Source organism: Juglans regia, chromosome 1 (genome assembly GCF_001411555.2).
Source record: "Juglans regia cultivar Chandler chromosome 1, Walnut 2.0, whole genome shotgun sequence".
Lineage (NCBI taxonomy): Eukaryota > Viridiplantae > Streptophyta > Magnoliopsida > Fagales > Juglandaceae > Juglans > Juglans regia.
Window position 1 is genome coordinate 41,458,573 of NC_049901.1, and position 19,676 is coordinate 41,478,248.

The window sequence follows — 19,676 nt, forward strand, 5'->3', positions numbered from 1 at the left end:
GACACCTTGCCCCGCCCCCAAGCCCAATAATAAACCTACTTCTATAGCTTGGGCTCATTTCACCAAACTAGAGGGTGGTGACCCCAAAAACCTCCAAGTCAAGTGTAACTACTGTAAACAAATTTATAGATACCACTATAGGAAACATGACACCTCACAATTAAATGTGCACTTAGAATAGTAATGTAAAAAAAGTCTAATATTAAGATCATTACAAGATAAGAGTCAATTTATGCTAGAAATTGGACTAAAAAAAATAGCGGATGAAAGTAGTGAGAGTGCAACTTTGAGGGGATATACTAAGTATGATCTTGATAAATGTAGAAGACACGTAGCTCGTATGATCATCATGGACAAGCTATCTTTTCAAGTTGTTGATGGGAATGGGTTTTAAGCATATTCTCGCTACTTGAAATCAAGATTTAATATTCATTTTTGCCTCACGGTGGCAAAGAATGTAAAAAAATATTTTTGGTCTGGAAAAGAGAAGTTGAGGGGTCAATTGGTGGGTCAATTTGTTTGTCTCACCCTGATACTTGGAATCAGTCCAAAATTTTAATTATATGTCTTTGATTGTGCATTTTGTTAATTGTGATTGGACATTGGATAAGAAAATTATAAAATTTTATCAAATCATCAATCACAAGGGTGAGACAATTGGAAAGGCCTTAGAGGCCATAATAAAGGAGTGAGGGTTAATCCGAGTTGTTACAGTCACAATTGATAATGTTTCTTCTAACGATGTCGTATTGAGACATCTGAAGACCTATCTTAGATAGGCAAATAAGACAATTATGGGTGGTGAGTGTTTGCATGTGAGATGTGCGGCACATGTCCTGAATCTTATTGTCACTGATGGTTTGAAAGATCTTCATGACGCGATTGCTCGGGTCAGGACTGTTGTGAGATGGGTCATATATTCTTCTTCAAGGTTGGAAAAATTCAAAATTTCTATAAGGTCTACGGGCTTAACATCCAAGAAGGGCCTTTGTACTGATATGCCTACACGATGGAACTCAAAATTTTTTTTGTTGAAGGCGGCCCAAAAATATAAGCTGACATTTGCATTATTGGATGATGAAAACATCCAATATGTTAAATATTTTGATGATTACGAGAGATTGGGAAAATACGTAGATGATGATTGTGAAATTGTATCTATTTTTGTAGATTTTTTTAGGCTTTTTTACGAGGTTACCACGATGCTATGTGAAACTTTGTACCCTACATCACATCAATTATGTCAGCAAATATGTAGGGTAAAAGAAGAATTAGATGACATGGTCGCAGGTGGTCGCATTAGGCTGTGGGAGATGGCATTGATTATGAGGACAAAGTACGACAAGTATTTGGAAGATTTTAATAGGGCTAATATTTTGTTATATGTAGATGTCGTCTTTGACCCTCGGTTTAAGGTAGATGGCATGATATTTGGATTGGGCATTGTGTACATGCAAGCATGGGCGGAACTTATTGTAGCAAGGGTTCGGGAAACCCTTAGTAGATTATTTGATGAGTTTACCATCTTGCTGGGTGGTAATATTATGGCACCTATATATACCTACCCCCCAACAAGTTCCAGAAGTTGAGATTAGGAAAAGACGTAGATTAGATTGAGGTGAGAGGTTGGAGCAGACCCCATTCATTCGGAGTTTTGTAAAAGCTCAATCAGAGATAGACAGATACTTTGCAGCGAAGTTTCTACCATTTTCACAAGACTTCGATATATTAAGTTGATGGAAGTTGAATACTGTGAAGTATCCCGTCCTTGGAGAGATAGCCCGCAATATTTTAGTCATCCCTATTAGTACCATAGTCTCAGAGATGAGTTTGTAATATTGTAATAGTTTATTAGTTCTCTTAATTTGTATAATTGTAAATCGTAATAGCTTAGTACTTTAATGATGATTATTACTTAATTAGTTAATACTTCTTAATAGTTCTATCTATATATTTTATTTTTTGTTTTCAATTTTTAAATATATTTATTTATTTTAGTTAAATTTTAGGCACAAAGTGGCACAAAAACAGATTCTGAGCTATTTAGAACCTAGATAACTAAACTGGATCGAAGGCCCAGTAAGGGGTGGGGGGGTGGACGGATGGAGGTCCACCCCTACACTCTGGGCAGCGGATGGGGTACCCTGCCCCCGCATGGACGGGGGCGGGGTACTGGAAAAAATTCCCCACACGCACCCATGCAGCGGCAGGGAAGGATTTGCCCCATCATGTAGGGGCGGGTAGCACCCCTAATGTGTTGAGCAACACGGGAGGGGAGAGTGTTGAAAACGTAACCTAAGACAAAATGACGTTGTTTTAGAAAAAATCTTTCTAAAACGAAGTTGTTTTTATTAAAAAATGTCTTATTAATATATATTGGATCGGGCATACGGGTGAGAACTCGAGCTAGGCTAACTCGAGCAAGGCCAGCCTAGCTCGACCTCTGTCCCTCGAGACATCCACCCGTTGTGTGCCCTAAGCTGGGACCGGACGGGTTGGCATGGGCTTGATGTGGGGCCCGCCCCCCACCCCTAGGTGCTTGTGCGTGCGTACGTGTGTCACTGCATTATCTTTGAATTAAAGGATTTAAATGATAAAGCCAACATAATATACCATTGCAGGGATGCTTTGAATCCGAATATGCCGCCCACCACCTGCTGGATCATCATCATCATCAATGCAGTTTGCTTGCTAATTTGCATTAGTTCGCTTGTCAACTTTTTCTTGATGAAAAGTGGCGACATTTCATGTTGTTGTAATTATAAATTTATAAGTTGATCATTTTCAAATCCTTATTATTTCTAAGGTGTAAATTACGTAAACTCCACAAAATGGGGAAGTAAATTATTACATCACATTTATATTAAAAATAGCATACTTACCCTCCAATAAAGTAGATATTTCTTTAAATAAAATAAAAAAAATAATGGTCCATCGTGGGAGCTGCCATGCACGGCCATGTTGAAATTGCTTCTCCCACACAGAAGGTGGTCACCGATGGTGGCCACCGAATGCCTTTTTTTATTTATTTTTATTTTTATTTTTTTACTTAATTGTTAAGTAATTATTTTAAAATAAATATATATTTTTTATTTTTTAAAAAAGAAATATTTAATAAATTTGCCTATTCGGTGGACTCCTTCTATGGGAGTAGCACCGTCCTAAAAAAAAATTGGTGGTCATGAGAGTTATGGTTATGGTTTTCATAAAATGAGAATAATTATGTTGTTTTTAAGCTAGAAATACCTTTTGTTTTTAGCTGGATAATTAATATACTATTTAGATAGTGAGATGAGATAGCTTTAGATAAATTAAATAAAATATTATTAAAATATTATTTTGTAATATTATTATTATTTTAAAATTTAAAAAAATTGAATTATATATTATATTTTGTGTAAAAATTTAAAAAAATTATAATGATGATATGAGATGAGATGAACCCATTTTAATATTCCAACGAGACCTAAGAATAAATTATTGAGTTATTATCATTTTGGCTTACATCTTGTTAAAATGTGACTGAATACGTTCTATTTGAAAAAATAAATTAGATTTTCCATCAATCTTTCCATGTAAGCCAAACTTATGTCAGCATCATGTAGAATGTGAACCCACTCATCAATATCACGAGACGACCAATGACAACATGTACTGGAGCTCTGCATGCCCTACACCTCATAGTACTTAAGTAGCTCTCGATATCATCTTGAAGCCACTTCAATAAATACAACAGTTCCAACCCAAAATTCATGTGCTTCCAATTCTGCTTTCAAAAAATCTACTCAACTTCTTACTATTTATATAACCTTCACACTCCATATTATTTTTAATTTTTATTATTTTTTTCTTTTATTAAATATTTATTATATAAATAATGAATAAAAAATTTAAAATAATTTAAAAAAAATAAACTCAAAAAAAATTTTAAAAAAAATATTAAAAATTTAAAAAATTTAAAAAAGTATAGAGTGTGGTGGAGATTGTGTAGCAAAGCTTTTCTGCTTTTCCTATCATTTCTCTCTATTTTCAGGTTAATTTTTGTCTGCATCTTCTGCTAGTTGAAAAGAATCGTGCTACATGCAAGTTCAAAATATGAGCACTATATGAACAGTGCACTATTTTGCTCCCCTTTTTTATTTCTTGCACAAATAATTTTCGAGCTGAAAATACTAATTAATTTATATTCGAATAATGTTATACACCATACTCTCATTTTATTTTTATCTTATTATGTAAGATGTAATATATTTATCATCATTTAATAATAAAAAATAATCTAATAAAAAATTATCTAATAATGATAAATATATCACATCTTACATAATAAGATAATTTTCCATTCATGCTCACTAACTAAATGACAAACACCAAACTGCTGAATCATCTCTTAAACTCTGATAAAATATACGTCTTTTGAAAAAAAAAAATACCCATCTTAGAAAATTCTAGTATATGCTGGTTTTAGACAAGACAAAACAAACAACGAAGTTGGGAGTCCAAGAGTAGTCGGTATGGCATTACAAACTACGACTGGTCGTTGAGTTCATTTCCGACCATAACTCTCTAAAAAAAAACAAAACCCAAACGCAGCAGACTACGAGCTCTTTCTCAAGGGTTCTACTCGACCATGGAAGAGCCATCGTCGAAGGACGATAGCCCGCGAGTCCTCAAAGTCCTTGAAGCTCTGAAACAAGCTTCGCACCAGTTACAATCCCACCCGAGTCCCAACTCGGAGGAGCTCAACTCTTCCTCCGCCATTAAAGCTCTGCTGGAGCTCGAGACCGAGTCCGATGCAATCCTCTCCAAGGACCCAAATCTATCCTCCCTCTCCCATCACCTCTCCGACCTCAAAGCCCTCGTCGAAAACCTCCAGAAATCCGGCGGCCATCACGGCCTCAAATCGTTCCTGGCTCGCCGGGCCTCCACCCACTCCATCTCCCGTGTCGCCGGATCCATCGAGTCCGAAATCCAAGCCTGGATCGACCGCGAGAGTATCGACACCCTGACCCGCGTCCTGCGCGAGCAGCCTTTCGACAACGAGGTCGAGCTGATCAAGCTCCTGAGTCAGTTCGAGGACCGCGTCTCCCAAGGTTTCAACCGCGAGTTGCAGGATCTTGTCCTCAAATCCAAGCTGTTCTCGTTGCTGGAATCGAATCTGTGCAACCCCAATTGTTCGAAGCGGATACGCGAGAGTTGCGCTTTTGCTATTGGGGCATTAACCAGATTCAACAAGGACGTGTTCGTGGGCCAAGTACTTATGGGTCCGACAATTGGCTCACTTGTAACAATGGCTTCCTCGGCATCTATCAGAGTTCTATGTTCCTTGATAAGGTCTATAAAGTCTCCGCTCGTGGACGAGATTGAGTCCAATGGGGAAATACCCAAAATCATAAGCTTCTTGAGTCATCAAGACCTGGAAATTCAGGTCTTGGGCATGGACTGCGTGCTTGAGATTGGGTATTTCGGGCGGAAAGAAGCCATTGAAGCAATGCTTAGAGAGGGATTGATAAAAAAGCTCGTGGAGCTGCAGAGGTCAGAACTGGGTGGGGATTTGATAGACATGGGAAGGTATGGTAGTGGTGATGGGAAAGAGAATGAAGGGGTTGGGGCTGGTGGGCTGGAGGGGAACAGGGAGAGTAGGGAGAAGAGGTTCTTGGAGAGCCACCCATTTGCCAGCTGTGTGGCAAGATTTGCAGTGCAGTTGGAGGTCGGGGAGGGGCTGAGGCAGAGGGAGAGGAGGGCTTTCAAGCAGGAGATATTGGTCAGAGTGAGGGAGACTTGCGTCTCTGATGCTGAAGCTGCAACCATTGTTGCAGAGGTTTTGTGGGGGTCTTCACCTTGAATGTCATCGTATAGGAAGATTTGGACGGGAATACTGGGATTCATCCTGAATCTGATGATCTCAACTTGCCTCTAAACTTGAAGTGTTGCACTTTTGAGTGGATTATTTATAAATTCTTCAAAACGTGCAGCATCCATCAATTGGTGTGATTGGAAGATAACAAAATTTAAGATGAAGAGACTCATCCAGATAGTGGTTAATGGTTATCTAAGATGAAGAGGATTACCCAGATAGTGGGGGGACATACCTAGGCAGGCTGGAAAGAATTTAATTTGTTTTTGGTAATTACTAGTTGATTTTGATTTTGGTTTTGGTTGTAGTTCAGTTCTGTATCTATTTTTGTGGTGTAAAGAAAAAGTTGATCGAGTTTAATTACCGATATAATTATCGGTTTATTTCTGGTTCATAAATGAAAAGGAAGCCTTTATTGCTTGCTGCCTTCATTTTGTAGGAACTTTGTGAAGCGTGTCTGGCATGGATGAAAGAGAGGGAGAAAATGGGTGACTGAGGTCCCGACGAATTTATGGCTGAATCGTATAATAATCTTGGCATGTGCTGGCTAGAGTATACGATATCATGATGTTACCATTCGCGCACACAACATAATGGATTGAGATTTATTTCAGTTTCCTACCTAAACTAAACACAAATTGGGTAGTCTTTCACAGGCCAGACTGGATAAGGAAATTGAGAAGTGGAAATTGTTTCGGAACACTTTTCATTAAGAACCAGGAGTCCAGAAGGGTAGAAAGATATGTACGACAGTGATTGCAAAGATAGAGATGGCTTGCTACCAGTAACTTATGAGGAGGCTTGGATGATCTGAAACCCATTTCAATGAACCAAGGAAAATGGATCAGATCAAACATAGTTTGCATTCCAAACCTATGCTTAACGTCATAATCGGAGAAGACACCCAAGAAAATTTCTAATAATTGGCCAATAACAAAACATAAGGGAGCTAAAACAGAATCCAAAAATCTCAATGATTTGTAAAGAATTATTCATTGGCACCTCCTATTTGGACGACTTCTACAATTCACCAGAAACAAGAAAAATAAAAACAGATTCTCTATGCTTTTCTGTACAGTTATCACCTCAATTTAGTTGAATGCAAACCTCTGTGGCCAAAGCTGTCAGCTTGAATGGATACTCGCAGTGACATGAACTTCAGATCCTTGTTTAATGGCAAAGATAGGGATGACTTGCCATCCTTCCAAAGTGGACATCGTAAACAACAAAAATATAGCAAATGATCTATTTGAAAACTCAAATGTTTGTCTCATCATCCTTATTTGTAAAAGGTCCATATCTAAGTTGATGTGGATTGCTTTTCCACTACAGAATCCTCTCTGGACCAAAAATATCCAGCACCGAAACACCAACGACAATTTATCCACCCTCCAATGCTTCCATGCTACTTTCATTTGCCATTCTCCGTACTATAGCCCTAAACATTGTGAAAGCCGCAACCAAAGCAATCTGCCAATGCTCAGAGCTACTTGTTTTTATGCAAACCTGTCCCATTTTACGACTATTTAGATCGGCATTAAATGAAACTCTCAAGCTTCTACTCAGCTGGAATTCAGACAGTAAACCTGCACCCAAAACCATTTCCTTGTTGAAGGAGAGGATTGTCATTGTCAGACTGACATTATCATTTCTCGCTGGGTATTCACTCCCTCTTAAAGTAGCTTCAAAACTCCCACCATGAGCCACTTGTGCAGGACTCCACATTCGCCCAGCATTAACCACAAACTTCAGTCTCTTCCCAACTGCAATGGTATCTTCAATCTTGGCACCAACACAATACTTCTTTCCAAAAGTCGTAAAAGAAAGTCCGCAGTCAGCAGTGTTATGCTTTAGGCTCCTCAGCTTTGTGTTGCTATGAACTGTATAGATCATATCCCTACCAGAAGATTGAACATCAAGACCAAGACAATAAGTTGGCCCTCTGGGATCTGTGAAAGCAGCAGCAGACTCCATCTGGATACTGAAATTCTGCTTGTCCTTACTCACCTGCCCTGTGACTGAGGCAAGGACATTCCTGTTTATTTCCACAGCCGTTTCAAGGTTTATTCCATCAAAGCCGACATCATGATCCATTCCTTGCGGGTCAAGAACAGGTCTTACAAGCCACTGGTCACCTGTGACAACACAACGGTACCTATGCACAGGGCAATCTGAGTCAAAACTAGGGGGAACTGCCATATCTGGTAACATAAGTGTCTCTGGGGGCACCTGCTGGCTATCATAATTATTGTCATTCACCAAATTTTCCTCCTTGGAAAGCCTATTCTCCATCTGCTTCTTGAACTCTTCCTTCAACTGTTTCTTCAGATAAAGAATTTCCCGGTAATCCAGCTCATCAAGATGGTCTTTTCTCTGTGAGTTTGTCAATCTCTCAAACTGAGATTTTGTCAGGATTCGGATTGGAGGTAATTGATCATACTCATCTTCTTCCTCTATGTCTAAAAGTAAACTCTCACCGAACTCATCACCCATTCCATTTGAACTTGATATAGAGCGACGCCGCAGAAGAGATGAGAGCAGGTGGGGCAGAGAAGGCAGGTGGATAGTAGGTACCAGTCCCAGTTCAATGCTGTCTTGAAAATTCAATAGTTTGTTGACATCACTCAGAACTTTAGTACAAATGCATAATAACAAGCACTGAGATTTCCAAACCTGCCCATTTGGAAGTACTTTTTCCCCTGTTACATCTTTCTTACATTGGGGATGGTTCTCAACCAAAAGTACAGGGTTTTCAAGTCCTGAGTTGGAAGCAGCCTGGTGTATATGGTGCTGCACCAAATTTGTACATTGGGTCACATAGGACTCATAGCGGACAGGGTAACCATTAGGTCCTTCAGGAAGAGCTGAAGAAGAGTGGGTCATTACAAGGATAGTGTTGAACCAAATTGCACTACCAAAAACTTCAGTTATAAGCTTCAAAAGAGGGAAACTGCTATAGTTCATATTGATGACATCAAGGCGTTCAAAGTACAAAACAATATCTGGGGGAGATTTTTTAATAAATCTTTTCACAGACAGTAGAATCTTCTTATTTCTTCTCACATTACTGGAAGAATAAGGTAAGAGGCCAGGGGTATCAATTACAGTAATTTTAATCCCATTAACCATTCCCGCAACCTCTTGGATACGGTCAGTGGCTGGTTGAAATGCATCAGTCATGGTTTTCACTTGATCATATATAGAATTTATGGTAGCACTTTTGCCAACCCCTGTTTTCCCTAGTACAAGTATTCTAAATGAGAAGTCCAATTCAGGTAGGCCAGCTGCCTCCTGTTCTGCAGCTACTGTTTTGGCTCTATTGCTTACAAGGTTAACTCTTTTCAAGTCCATTTCCCCTGCTCGTATCAAGGTTGCTAGGTGTATTCGATATAAAACCTTTGCAACCAGAAGATTGTCCTGTGACTGCCCAAGCCGTTGGAGAAGGCGGAAGATCTTAACGTAGAGATCCTCAATCTTTGCCAATTGATCCATATCTCTCTTATCAGATCTATGAAGGGAGCCATAGGAATCTTCAACAGAAACCTGCTGCAGGGAAGGATTATGCTGATTATCCTGATTATTATTGGAAATGTGTGATGCATCTGGAAGTGCGACCAAACCGGCAGTACGAGCTGAACCTAGTAAGGGACAAGACAATAAGCTCTTCCCCTGATAAAATGCATCAAGATAAGACGAGTTCAAATCTAACATTGGGAATTGGTTTGCAGCATTGGACGCAAATTTTCAATAATGTCCAAGATATGAAATAATGATGTCAGTTTTACAGAGAATTCTACTTGACCTAATTCAGATAAACAATCTACTAGGACTCAATGGGACACCGTTTATGGGACATAAATATTTCAGTGTATAGTGATCCCAATCATAAATGCTGACAGTTCCAGATAATAGTTTCAAAGGGGCAAACCAAACAAAATGGCCAAAGATACTTAGCTCACTGCTAGTCAAAGAAAAACTTTTTTTTGTTGAAAAAGTTGCAGCTGGGTTATTAAGAAATTTTCATTTCCCATCACAGCACTATATCTTTCCAATGAGAATGTTTCAAATAACCAAAGGCTAAGCCTCCCATCATGTTCACAAGTCCCTTTATAGAAAAGAAAAATTTTATTCTCAAGCCGATGTGTAAAGCACACCTAGTAAAGTGCTTACATAGCATACTTTGTTTTGGAAGATAAATTTTAACATTTGAATCTTACAAATCAAATCTTACCATTTAAGTGATGAGCATTCTACACAACGGCTTGAGAATAGAATAACTCTATAGAAAATAGTCTCAAGAAACTTTACAACCTTCACTCCCCCTTACATAGAGTCCAAGTCCGCTCAATGAAATACTGAAAAAATCAATCTTTACAGCCATTTTCCAAGAAGATAGAAAGGTATGGAACGGTCCCCTCAGCTCATTGACAAAAAGTGACGTGTATGTATATTTATGTTTTGATTAGGTAGATAAAAATAGCATAACATTAAGCTTTAACAAAAGAATTGGTCTTTTTCTTCTATTATCCCCCCAGTAGGCAGTTAGTACCTATAAAAATAAAAATGTAACCTATTTTTACCTATAAAAAAGAAGTAGAGTGGCATACATAATCGTTTGAGTATTTATCTACAATAACTCTTAACTTTAAAAAATCAATGCTTGAACATACAAAAAAAAGGCATAGAGACGAGGTAGTACCTTGGTCATCAAATTCTTCATCCAGAAGTTCCTCATTAAAAAAACTGTCACTGCCTGACAATGGTCTAGATGAGACTAATGACTTGGAAACCAATTGAGGAAAAATCCAATCCCTAATGCTCTTCATCCTTCCAGCAAAGATTCACAAATAGCTATCTAATCTGAATCGCTGTTAACATGGTACAAAAACAAAATAGAAGTTTTTAAGAACTTACCAAGAATTTCAATGAATTAAATGGTCTACATTTCATGAAAGATCAATTATAATTCATAAATAATCTAAAGGTGTGGTTAACAATGACTCCTAAGTATGGTGCTAAGATCAAGAGCAAATTTGATACTATTAAAACCATTTGTACATACATTAGCATAAGCCGATTAGAGACGGATGCATAAAGAAGATAAGCAGTCCATCCCATTTCGCGAATTAAAGCGCAGAATTCACCAGCATCAGCTTCAGCGACCGAAAATGGAATTAAATAAAAACAAAAAGGGAAATGTGACGGCTCTGAAACCCTAATGGAAGGACAAGACTTCGGGATCCAAATTCAAGTTCGAATCACGACAAAAACGGCAAATGTTTATAAAAAAAGAAAAAGGAACTGGATGCTGGATCCAAATTCATGTTGGCGGAAGAAGAACCAAAGGCAATAAGACACACACACAGACAGAAAAGTTTGCATCTGTGTTTCTTGTTTTTGGGGTGGTTCGTTGTGCCCCACGTGTGTAATTCCGATCCGACCGATCTACCAAAGCCTTCCTAAAAGTAAAACGGTTCCTAATTAGGAGCAGCGGGATTTTGTTTTTCCGTTTGGTATAAAATCATTTCAATTTACCTTATTATAATTTTTTAAATTTTTATAAAAAATATATTAAATAATTTAATTTTTTTAATTTTAAAATAATAATAATATTAAAATAATATTTTATTTAATTTTAAATTTTTATCTCAACTTATTTTATTTTAACTCATTGTCGTCATTTTCTTGTTAAGAGGGTGAATCAAGAAAGAAATGGCAATGCCCACTCCCTAACCATTCCCACAGATTGAGACAGAGTCTTGAATCTTTTTGGCATAAGGTAACGAAATGATATATGAATTTTATGAATAGTAATTAAATATAGGAGTGAGAATCGACTTGTTTAGAGTTGGACTCTGACTAAACGGAGTCGGATTTGAGCTTTTAGATTTAGGCTTTTTTTAGCTTTATATTAAGGCTATTTTAAAAAAAAAAATTTTGTGGATTTTCAGATTTCAGAGTTTTCAAAAAATTAAAAATTAATACTCAGTCATGCATTGTTAATTTACTTCTATACTAATATCCAACTTATTTTTACACTACACTTAGGCTTGTTTGGAAATAGATCTCATCTCAAAATTCTCATATCATCCCATCACATCTCATTTCCAAACATAATTCAAATACAAACATTTTCAAACAAATCATTACTTCTTTTTCAAACTAATCATTACAACTTTTCTAAACTTTTAAACAAAAAATAAAAAATAATCCAATTTTTTCAAATCATTAAATAAAAATAATATTATAAAACTATATTCTAACAATATTTTAACTTTAAAATATTTTTTATTCAATTTTTTTTCTCTTTCCCAAAACCCAAGAGCCAAAAAATATTCAACTCAAACTATCTCACTATTATTCACAAATTATCTTATTAATATTCACAAAATTATTATCTCATCTCACTTCCTAAACAAATACTATCATGTCTAATTACATGTTATCATACTATAACATTACATATTATTTTTAGTGTCTAATTATATGTTATTATACTATAGTGTTACATGCTATTATATTATACTAGTGTCTAACTTATTTATAATATATTTCTACACTAGACTTGTTTCTAGTGTTTAATTACGTGATATTATACATTAGTAAATTAGTAGTATGTGTTATTAACTTATTATACTATACTTACTAGTTATTTATATACTAGTGTCTAATTTATTTCTATATAAGACTTATATTATAGTGTTTTATTACATATTATTATATATTAGTATTACATATTATTATACTAATTTCTAACTTAATTGTATACTAGACTTTATAGTGTCTAATTACGTATTATTATACTTTAATAAATTAGTATATGTGTTATTAACTTATTACACTAGACTTATTTAAATAATAGTATCTAACTTATTTCTATACTTAATTATGTATGGTAATAATACTATTGTATTAACATATGGCTAAACTATAATTAGTCTATTTATATTATAGTACAAGTAAATTATTTTATAATAATTAACTTATACTAATACATTATTGAATTTAATTATATAAGTTATAGTTATATAACTATATAACTATACTAGCATATATAATAAATATATAGATAAATATATATATTTTTATAACATATATACAATATCGGAGTCGGATTTGGAGTTGGAGTTGGAGTTGGAGGGCGAGAGCAAAGTCAGAATCGGAGTCGGTCCAGCAACACCATTGACTTCGACAAAAAAATTAAAAAAACAATACTCGACTCCAATTATATTTTTTGAAGCGAAGTTGGATTTTCAAATTTTTTCTTTGCCATAGTGAAATGATTTGAGTTAAAATGTTTTATTGAGTTTTAGAAAATGAAAAAGAAAAAATTGAATAAAAATATTATAAAGTTAAAATATGTTTGAATATTATTTTTTAATATTATTTTTCTTTTAAAATTTGAAAAGTAGTATTATTTTTTATATTTTATTTGAAAGACTGAAAAAATTGTAATGATTAAATTAAAAAAATTAAAAAATAAAAAATAAAAAATATTTTATATTTAAATAATATTTGAGAAGAAAATTATGAGAATTTTTTAAATTAGAGATAACATGAGAACATCTAATCCCATCTAATTTTTAAGACTTCATATGCTCGAGCTCTATTTCTAACTAAGAAGTGATCCCACTAGAGAAATTTTTGAAATTTTTCGAACATCATTAAAGATTGGGAAACTTTGAGAAAATTAAAATTTGGATACCATTACTACGTTATAATTTAAAATTCGCTCAATAAGAAGTCTCGACTTGCCACATCACCAGCCTGGAGGAATATCGTTGAACTCCCTGAGCTGCCCAGAAAACGTCCGACGAGTAGAGCAAGTAGCCGTTATTACATATATACCTTATGTGTTAGGAAATACATAGTAACAAAATGGAAAATTACAATGAAATAAAAAATTCAAACAAACCAGCTTGGATTAAGGTATAGAAATCTCGTTATTTTTAAGTAAATTCAACCCTTTACAGTATGTAAAGTTTCAATTGAACCGGTACAGCAGACTTCCTATTGACTTCTCTCTTCCAGGATATAACAGCTCAACTGATCGTCGTATAACTCAAATCAATTTTGTACAAGTGACTAAGCCTAAAGCTTCACTTAAAGCATATAAATAGAAACATTTGATACTTTATTATCAATGTTCAATTTAAACATTTAATGACAAACATAACCATTGCCCACAAAAACTTTATTTTTAGTAATAACATATTGATCAGATTTCATAGTTTGCTTGAAGCCAACTTTATTGAGTAGAAAGCTTGACATCAAATTCTTCTTCATAGACGGTGTATAGAGCACATCTTTGAGCGTCAATATACGTCCAGAGCTGAATTTCAACTTGAGCTCACCACTCCCAATGACCTTGGTTTTGCTTGAATCACCAAGCATAATATATTTATCTTGCTCAAAGGGAGTATATTTTTTGAACTAATTTTTATCATAGCGGACATGCCTATTGACACCACCCTTTAATAAATTGAATCATGTTAATGTTTGTAATTATTGCTACAAATGGCTCATTAGTTACGTTCACTTGAGAATTATTTCCTCATTTTCAAAATTTGCAAATTCGAGCAAAGTATCCATTTTTGCCACAAACAAAACAAGCTTGATTTTGTAAAGATGATCCTTGGTTCTTATCCTTTTGACTGAAAAAACCTTTTTTGTGAGGTCTATTAAATTTTTTGAAATTTTTTCTTTGCAGCTTCAAATAACTATCTTTTGAAATTTGACCATTGGGCAAGCCACCGTTTTCAGAAATTAAATTTACTTTCATCATGGAAGTCTCATTTCCATTTTGAACCATCAAAGCATCTTGACCTCTAACTTCTTATTCTACCCGAATAAGTGTAATTAAGGTCTCCAAAGATGTCTCTTTTTGTTTGTGGCGCATCAACTTTTGAAACTCTCTCCATGAAGGTAGTAGCTTGTCAATGATGCCACAAAAAATTAGATTGTCTCTAATTTTGATGCCTTCGGATCAAACTTCTATTACAACCATTTAAAAATCTTGCGTTTGTTCTGCGACGGACTTTCCATCTACCATTTGATATTGAAAGAAGCAACTTGCCGCATATTTCTGTCACAAGTGTTGGGGGCAAGGCTGTGAAGGAAGGAAGAAGAGCTGAAGAATGACTGAAGGAAGACTAAGGGTAGGTTTGGGAGGTGAGATGAGAATTTTGTGTTTTGTTTTGAAGTTTAAAATATTAAGTTTTGGTATTATTATTGTTTTGGGATTTGAAAAATGTGTATTGGGATTTGAAAAAGTTAAATTGTTTATTATATTTTGTATGGGGATTTGAAAAATGTGTAATGATGAGATGAGATGAGATGAGAATTTTGTGTTTTAGTTTTGGCCCCAAACCTGCCCTAACAGAATAACAGAAGGAAACATAAATAACAGAAGGAAACAGAAATAACAGAAGGAAGTTTGGGCAGTTATCAATACGGAAAGTTTTTGTAAATGAATTAGTGATACGGTGTGTTTATGTTTTTGTAGTGTTTAGAAGCCGTTTAATGAAACAGTGAGTTTTGGCTGTTAAGATTTGAATTGCATTTTACGTTGTAAAGTTAGCATTTTGGTATTTCTTTTCATTCTGCTTCTATAAAAGCAGATTAGATTCACATGTAGATCATCTTGAATGAATATAGTTCTGATTTGGGAGGTTGGAAATTCCTTAAAAATTCCTTGTCAGAATTCATTATGGAATCTGGTATTTGAAAATCTTTTTGTGTGTCAATCTTACTTCATACAATTCTTGAGTGTTGAGTGAATTAGTGTTACCGAGTGAAGAGGAAGTGCAGAAGAGTTCTTGATCAATTCAAGAACGTAACAATTTCTTTACTCCAGCTTTTTCCATATCATATTTATTCTATAAGGCTTTTCAAATTTTCTTTGCAGAGGAGTAAGTAGAAGTGTAGAAATAATAAAATTGATCTGCAAGATAATTTAAAAGGTAACATTGACAATTTGTCACGGGTGCAGTGGGCGAGGCCTTGAAGAGGAAAAGAGCAGTGCATTCTGTGTTAAAGGAAATAATGGAATTAACTGATTGAGTAACAGAAATAACGAAATGATTTTACTTAGTGAAACGACACGTTTCATCTTGGTTGCTTTCTTGTCTTGCGTTTAGCTTGTTGTAGTTTGCATTTTGGCTATTAGAACATTACATTGTTTTCTACGTCTCGACTGATGCTATAAAAGCAGGAGAGTTCATGTAAATGGTATTGAAGAATTTAGTGAAATCATCTTTTTGGAGGTTGAGAATCCCTTGAAGATTCTCTGCAAGATTCGTTATGAAATCTTGATTACCCTCAAGATAACCTAGTTTACACTTTTACTTTCTATTGATTTTTCCTAATTTCATACCGAAAGAAAAAACACCACACTTTAAAATGAGAGATATTACGACAATGGGGACTCATAAATAAAGGCAGCCCACTTTTTTATTCAAAACAAATGATATATGTTAGTTTCTTTTCAAAATCTAAATGCCGTTAATCCTAGATTCTAGAAAACGACCGAAATATACCAAAACGGCTTTACGGCTTTCCATGATTTTTTCTTTTTCTTATCCGATAAAACAATCTTGAAGGATTTCGTTTAAAAACTTCCTCAATAAAAAGATGCGCATAATCCAACAGATTTGAAGAATTCGACATCATCTCTCAAATATCTTATTCAAATACAACCTATTAAAAAATGAAAAATATACTATCACCGTTTTATCCTACTGCTGTGATTTTTTATTTTATTTTTTAATTAATAATTAAAAAAAAAATTTAATAATATTATAATTTTTTTATTTTTTTAAAAAATATTTAAAAGTATTAAAAAATACATATATAAAAAAATAAAAAAATTTGATAGCTCCCAGCGGGAGCGGTGACCGTAGCATAATCCTTACAAAATACCAACATTATGCACTGGCAAATGCCGCATGCAAATATGCTTGATTCTGTTTCAGAAAAATGCGCCTCAAAATTCAAATTCCTGTTTTCAATTCAATCCACACACGTTTTACCCGAACTTCACCTATCAAGCTTGTACATGCCAACTGCAACAACTTCAAACATTCATTTCGGTCGTACCCAAACATCGAACAGGCTTTCGCATGCCAATTGGCGTCGATCTTGCAAGCTTGTTCTGGCCCTTCTGTGCTTCGTCATGGTAAGCAAGTTCATGCCCAGATCATTGTCAGTGGAATTGGCAACCACGGCCTTCTGGGTGGCAGGGTTTTGGGTATGTACATTCTTTGTGGGAGCTTTATGGATGCGAAGAATATGTTCTATAGGCTTGAACTCAGGTCCTCTTCTTTGCCATGGAACTGGATGATTAGAGGGTTTACAGTACTGGGTCGGTTTGATTTTGCCTTGTTATTTTACTTTAAGATGTTGGGTTATGGAACTTCTCCTGATAAATATACTTTTCCCTATGTGATTAAGGCTTGTATTGGTTTGAATAATGTAAATTTGGGTAAGTTGGTTCACGGAACAATTCAGTTGATGGGCTTTGAGTTGGACGTGTTTGTGGGTAGTTCTTTGATCAAAATGTATGCGGAGAATGATTGTATTAATGATGCGCGCTGTTTGTTTGATAGAATTCCACATAAAGATGGTGTTCTATGTAATGTCATGCTTAATGGTTATGTAAAAACTGGAGATACTAGTAGTGCTCTAAAAATGTTTTTGGAAATGAGAAATAGTGAAATTAGGCCCAATTCCGTGACTTTTGCTTGTATAATATCAGTTTGTGCCTCGGAAGCAATGATTGGTTTCGGTACCCAGCTTCATGGACTTGTCGTCAGGTGTGGGTTAGAGCTGGAATCTTCCGTGGCAAACACATTGTTAGCTATGTATTCAAAATGCCAGTATTTGTTTGATGCATGTAAGTTGTTTGATATGATACCGCAAACTGATTTGGTGACATGGAATGGAATGATTTCTGGATTTGTACAAAATGGGTTTATGCGTGAGGCTTCAAATTTGTTTCGTGAGATGATATCTGTTAGTGTCAAACCAGACTCGATCACCTTTGCAAGCTTCCTTCCATCAGTTACTGAAATTGCAGGTCTCAAACAAGGTAAGGAAATTCATGGTTACATGGTAAGACACGGTGTGCCTTTGGATCTATTTGTGAAGAGTGCACTTATAGATATTTACTTTAAGTGCAGGGATGTGGGGATGGCACGCAAGGTTTTTGGCCAAAGCAACACAGTTGATGTCATCGTGTGCACAGCTATGATTTCAGGTTTTGTGCTTAATGGAATTAATAGTGATGCTTTGGAAATTTTCAGATGGTTACTAAAAGAAAAGATGAGACCAAATTCTGTTACCCTGGCAAGTGTTCTGCCTGCTTGTGCTGCTTTGGCTGCTCTGAAATTGGGGAAGGAATTGCATTGTAACATCCTCAAGAATGGGCTTGATGGAAGGTGTCATGTGGGAAGTGCAATTACAGATATGTATGCAAAATGTGGACGATTGGATCTTGCTCATCATATCTTTGACAGAATGTCCCAAAGGGATACTGTTTGTTGGAATGTAATGATCACAAGTTGTTCCCAGAATAGCGAGCCAGAAGAAGCAATTCAACTTTTTCGTCAAATGGGGATTGAAGGAACCAAGTTCGATTGTGTGAGCATATCAGCTGCTCTATCTGCATGTGCAAACTTACCATCACTCCAATATGGAAAAGAGATCCATGGTTTCATGGTTAAAGGGACATTCAGCTCTGATCTTTTTTCCGAGAGTGCACTGATAGACATGTATGCTAAATGTGGAAACTTGGATTCTGCATGCCTTGTGTTTAACATGATGGGAGAGAAGAATGAAGTCTCATGGAATAGCATAATTTCTGCTTATGGGAACCATGGTTGCCTTAAGGACTGTCTCCGTTTGTTCAACAGAATGTTGGAAAATGGGATTTTGCCTGATCATGTCACCTTTCTTGCTATAATATCTGCTTGTGGTCATGCAGGCCAAATTGATAATGGAGCTCGCTATTTCTATTCCATGACGAAGGAATATGGGCTCCCAGCACGGATGGAGCATTATGCATGCATGGTGGACTTGTTTGGGCGTGCTGGTCGGCTGAATGAAGCATTTGAAATTATAAAAAGTATTCCATTCATTCCGGATGCTGGTGTTTGGGGGACATTGCTTGGTGCCTGTCGGGTCCATGGTAATGTTGAGCTTGCTGAAATAGCTTCTAGACATCTTTTTGACTTAGACCCTCAAAATTCTGGTTACTATATATTGCTTTCAAATCTACATGCTCATACTGGAGACTGGGGGAATGTGCTTAAGATACGTAGTTTAATGAAAGAAAGACAAGTCCAGAAGGTTCCTGGGTACAGCTGGATTGACATCAACAGCACCACTCACATTTTTGTTGCTGCAGATGGAAGTCACCCACAGTCTGCTGAGATATATTCAATACTGAAGAGTCTTCTGCTAGAGCTAAGAAAAGAGGGTTATGTACCTCAACTTTACCTTCCAATGCACCCGCAAACAATGAGCATGTGAATACCTGGAAAAAGGTTGATCATTTTTATTATGCCAGCATCATCTGTAACAACAATATATGGAGTCTTATAATGGAAAGTGCGGGCATTGCAGATTTGCGAGGTATGCTCTTCCACCCAATTTTGCTCATCGAATCGAGACATCTTCGAACCACTATAGCTTATAAAAAAACCAGTTATTTTCTACCAGAGTTGAAAAGTTAGAAGCATCCGCATGTTTTTTCATGCTATTTTGAATCATAAGAGGAGAAAGGCATGCAGTGACCATCAAGCTGACTTTGGATAATGGA

The 19,676-nt window shown here is 35.8% G+C and overlaps 2 protein-coding genes across 3 annotated transcripts; one reads left to right on the forward strand and one right to left on the reverse strand.

Moving 5' to 3' along the window:
• Positions 1-6,807: 6,807 nt before the first annotated feature.
• LOC108995664 (translocase of chloroplast 90, chloroplastic-like) lies at positions 6,808-11,229 on the reverse strand. Of its 2 annotated transcripts, none has more exons than XM_018971262.2 (3): positions 10,920-11,229; positions 10,557-10,725; positions 6,808-9,495 (listed from the first exon to the last, which is right to left on the reverse strand). In XM_018971262.2, exons 2-3 carry the CDS (start codon positions 10,681-10,683, stop codon positions 7,238-7,240), a joined length of 2,385 nt encoding a protein of 794 aa, XP_018826807.1. In that variant the 5' UTR covers positions 10,684-10,725; positions 10,920-11,229; the 3' UTR covers positions 6,808-7,237. The 2 variants fall into 2 exon arrangements, with proteins under 2 accessions (XP_018826807.1, XP_018826810.1); XM_018971265.2 differs by having other exon boundaries at positions 6,808-9,526.
• A 5,529-nt stretch (positions 11,230-16,758) lies between these two features.
• LOC108995659 (pentatricopeptide repeat-containing protein At4g21300) lies at positions 16,759-19,415 on the forward strand. The gene has a single exon (XM_035683613.1). The coding sequence runs from the start codon at positions 16,835-16,837 to the stop codon at positions 19,385-19,387; it is 2,553 nt and encodes an 850-aa protein (XP_035539506.1). The 5' UTR covers positions 16,759-16,834; the 3' UTR covers positions 19,388-19,415.
• The last annotated feature ends 261 nt before the right edge of the window (positions 19,416-19,676 follow it).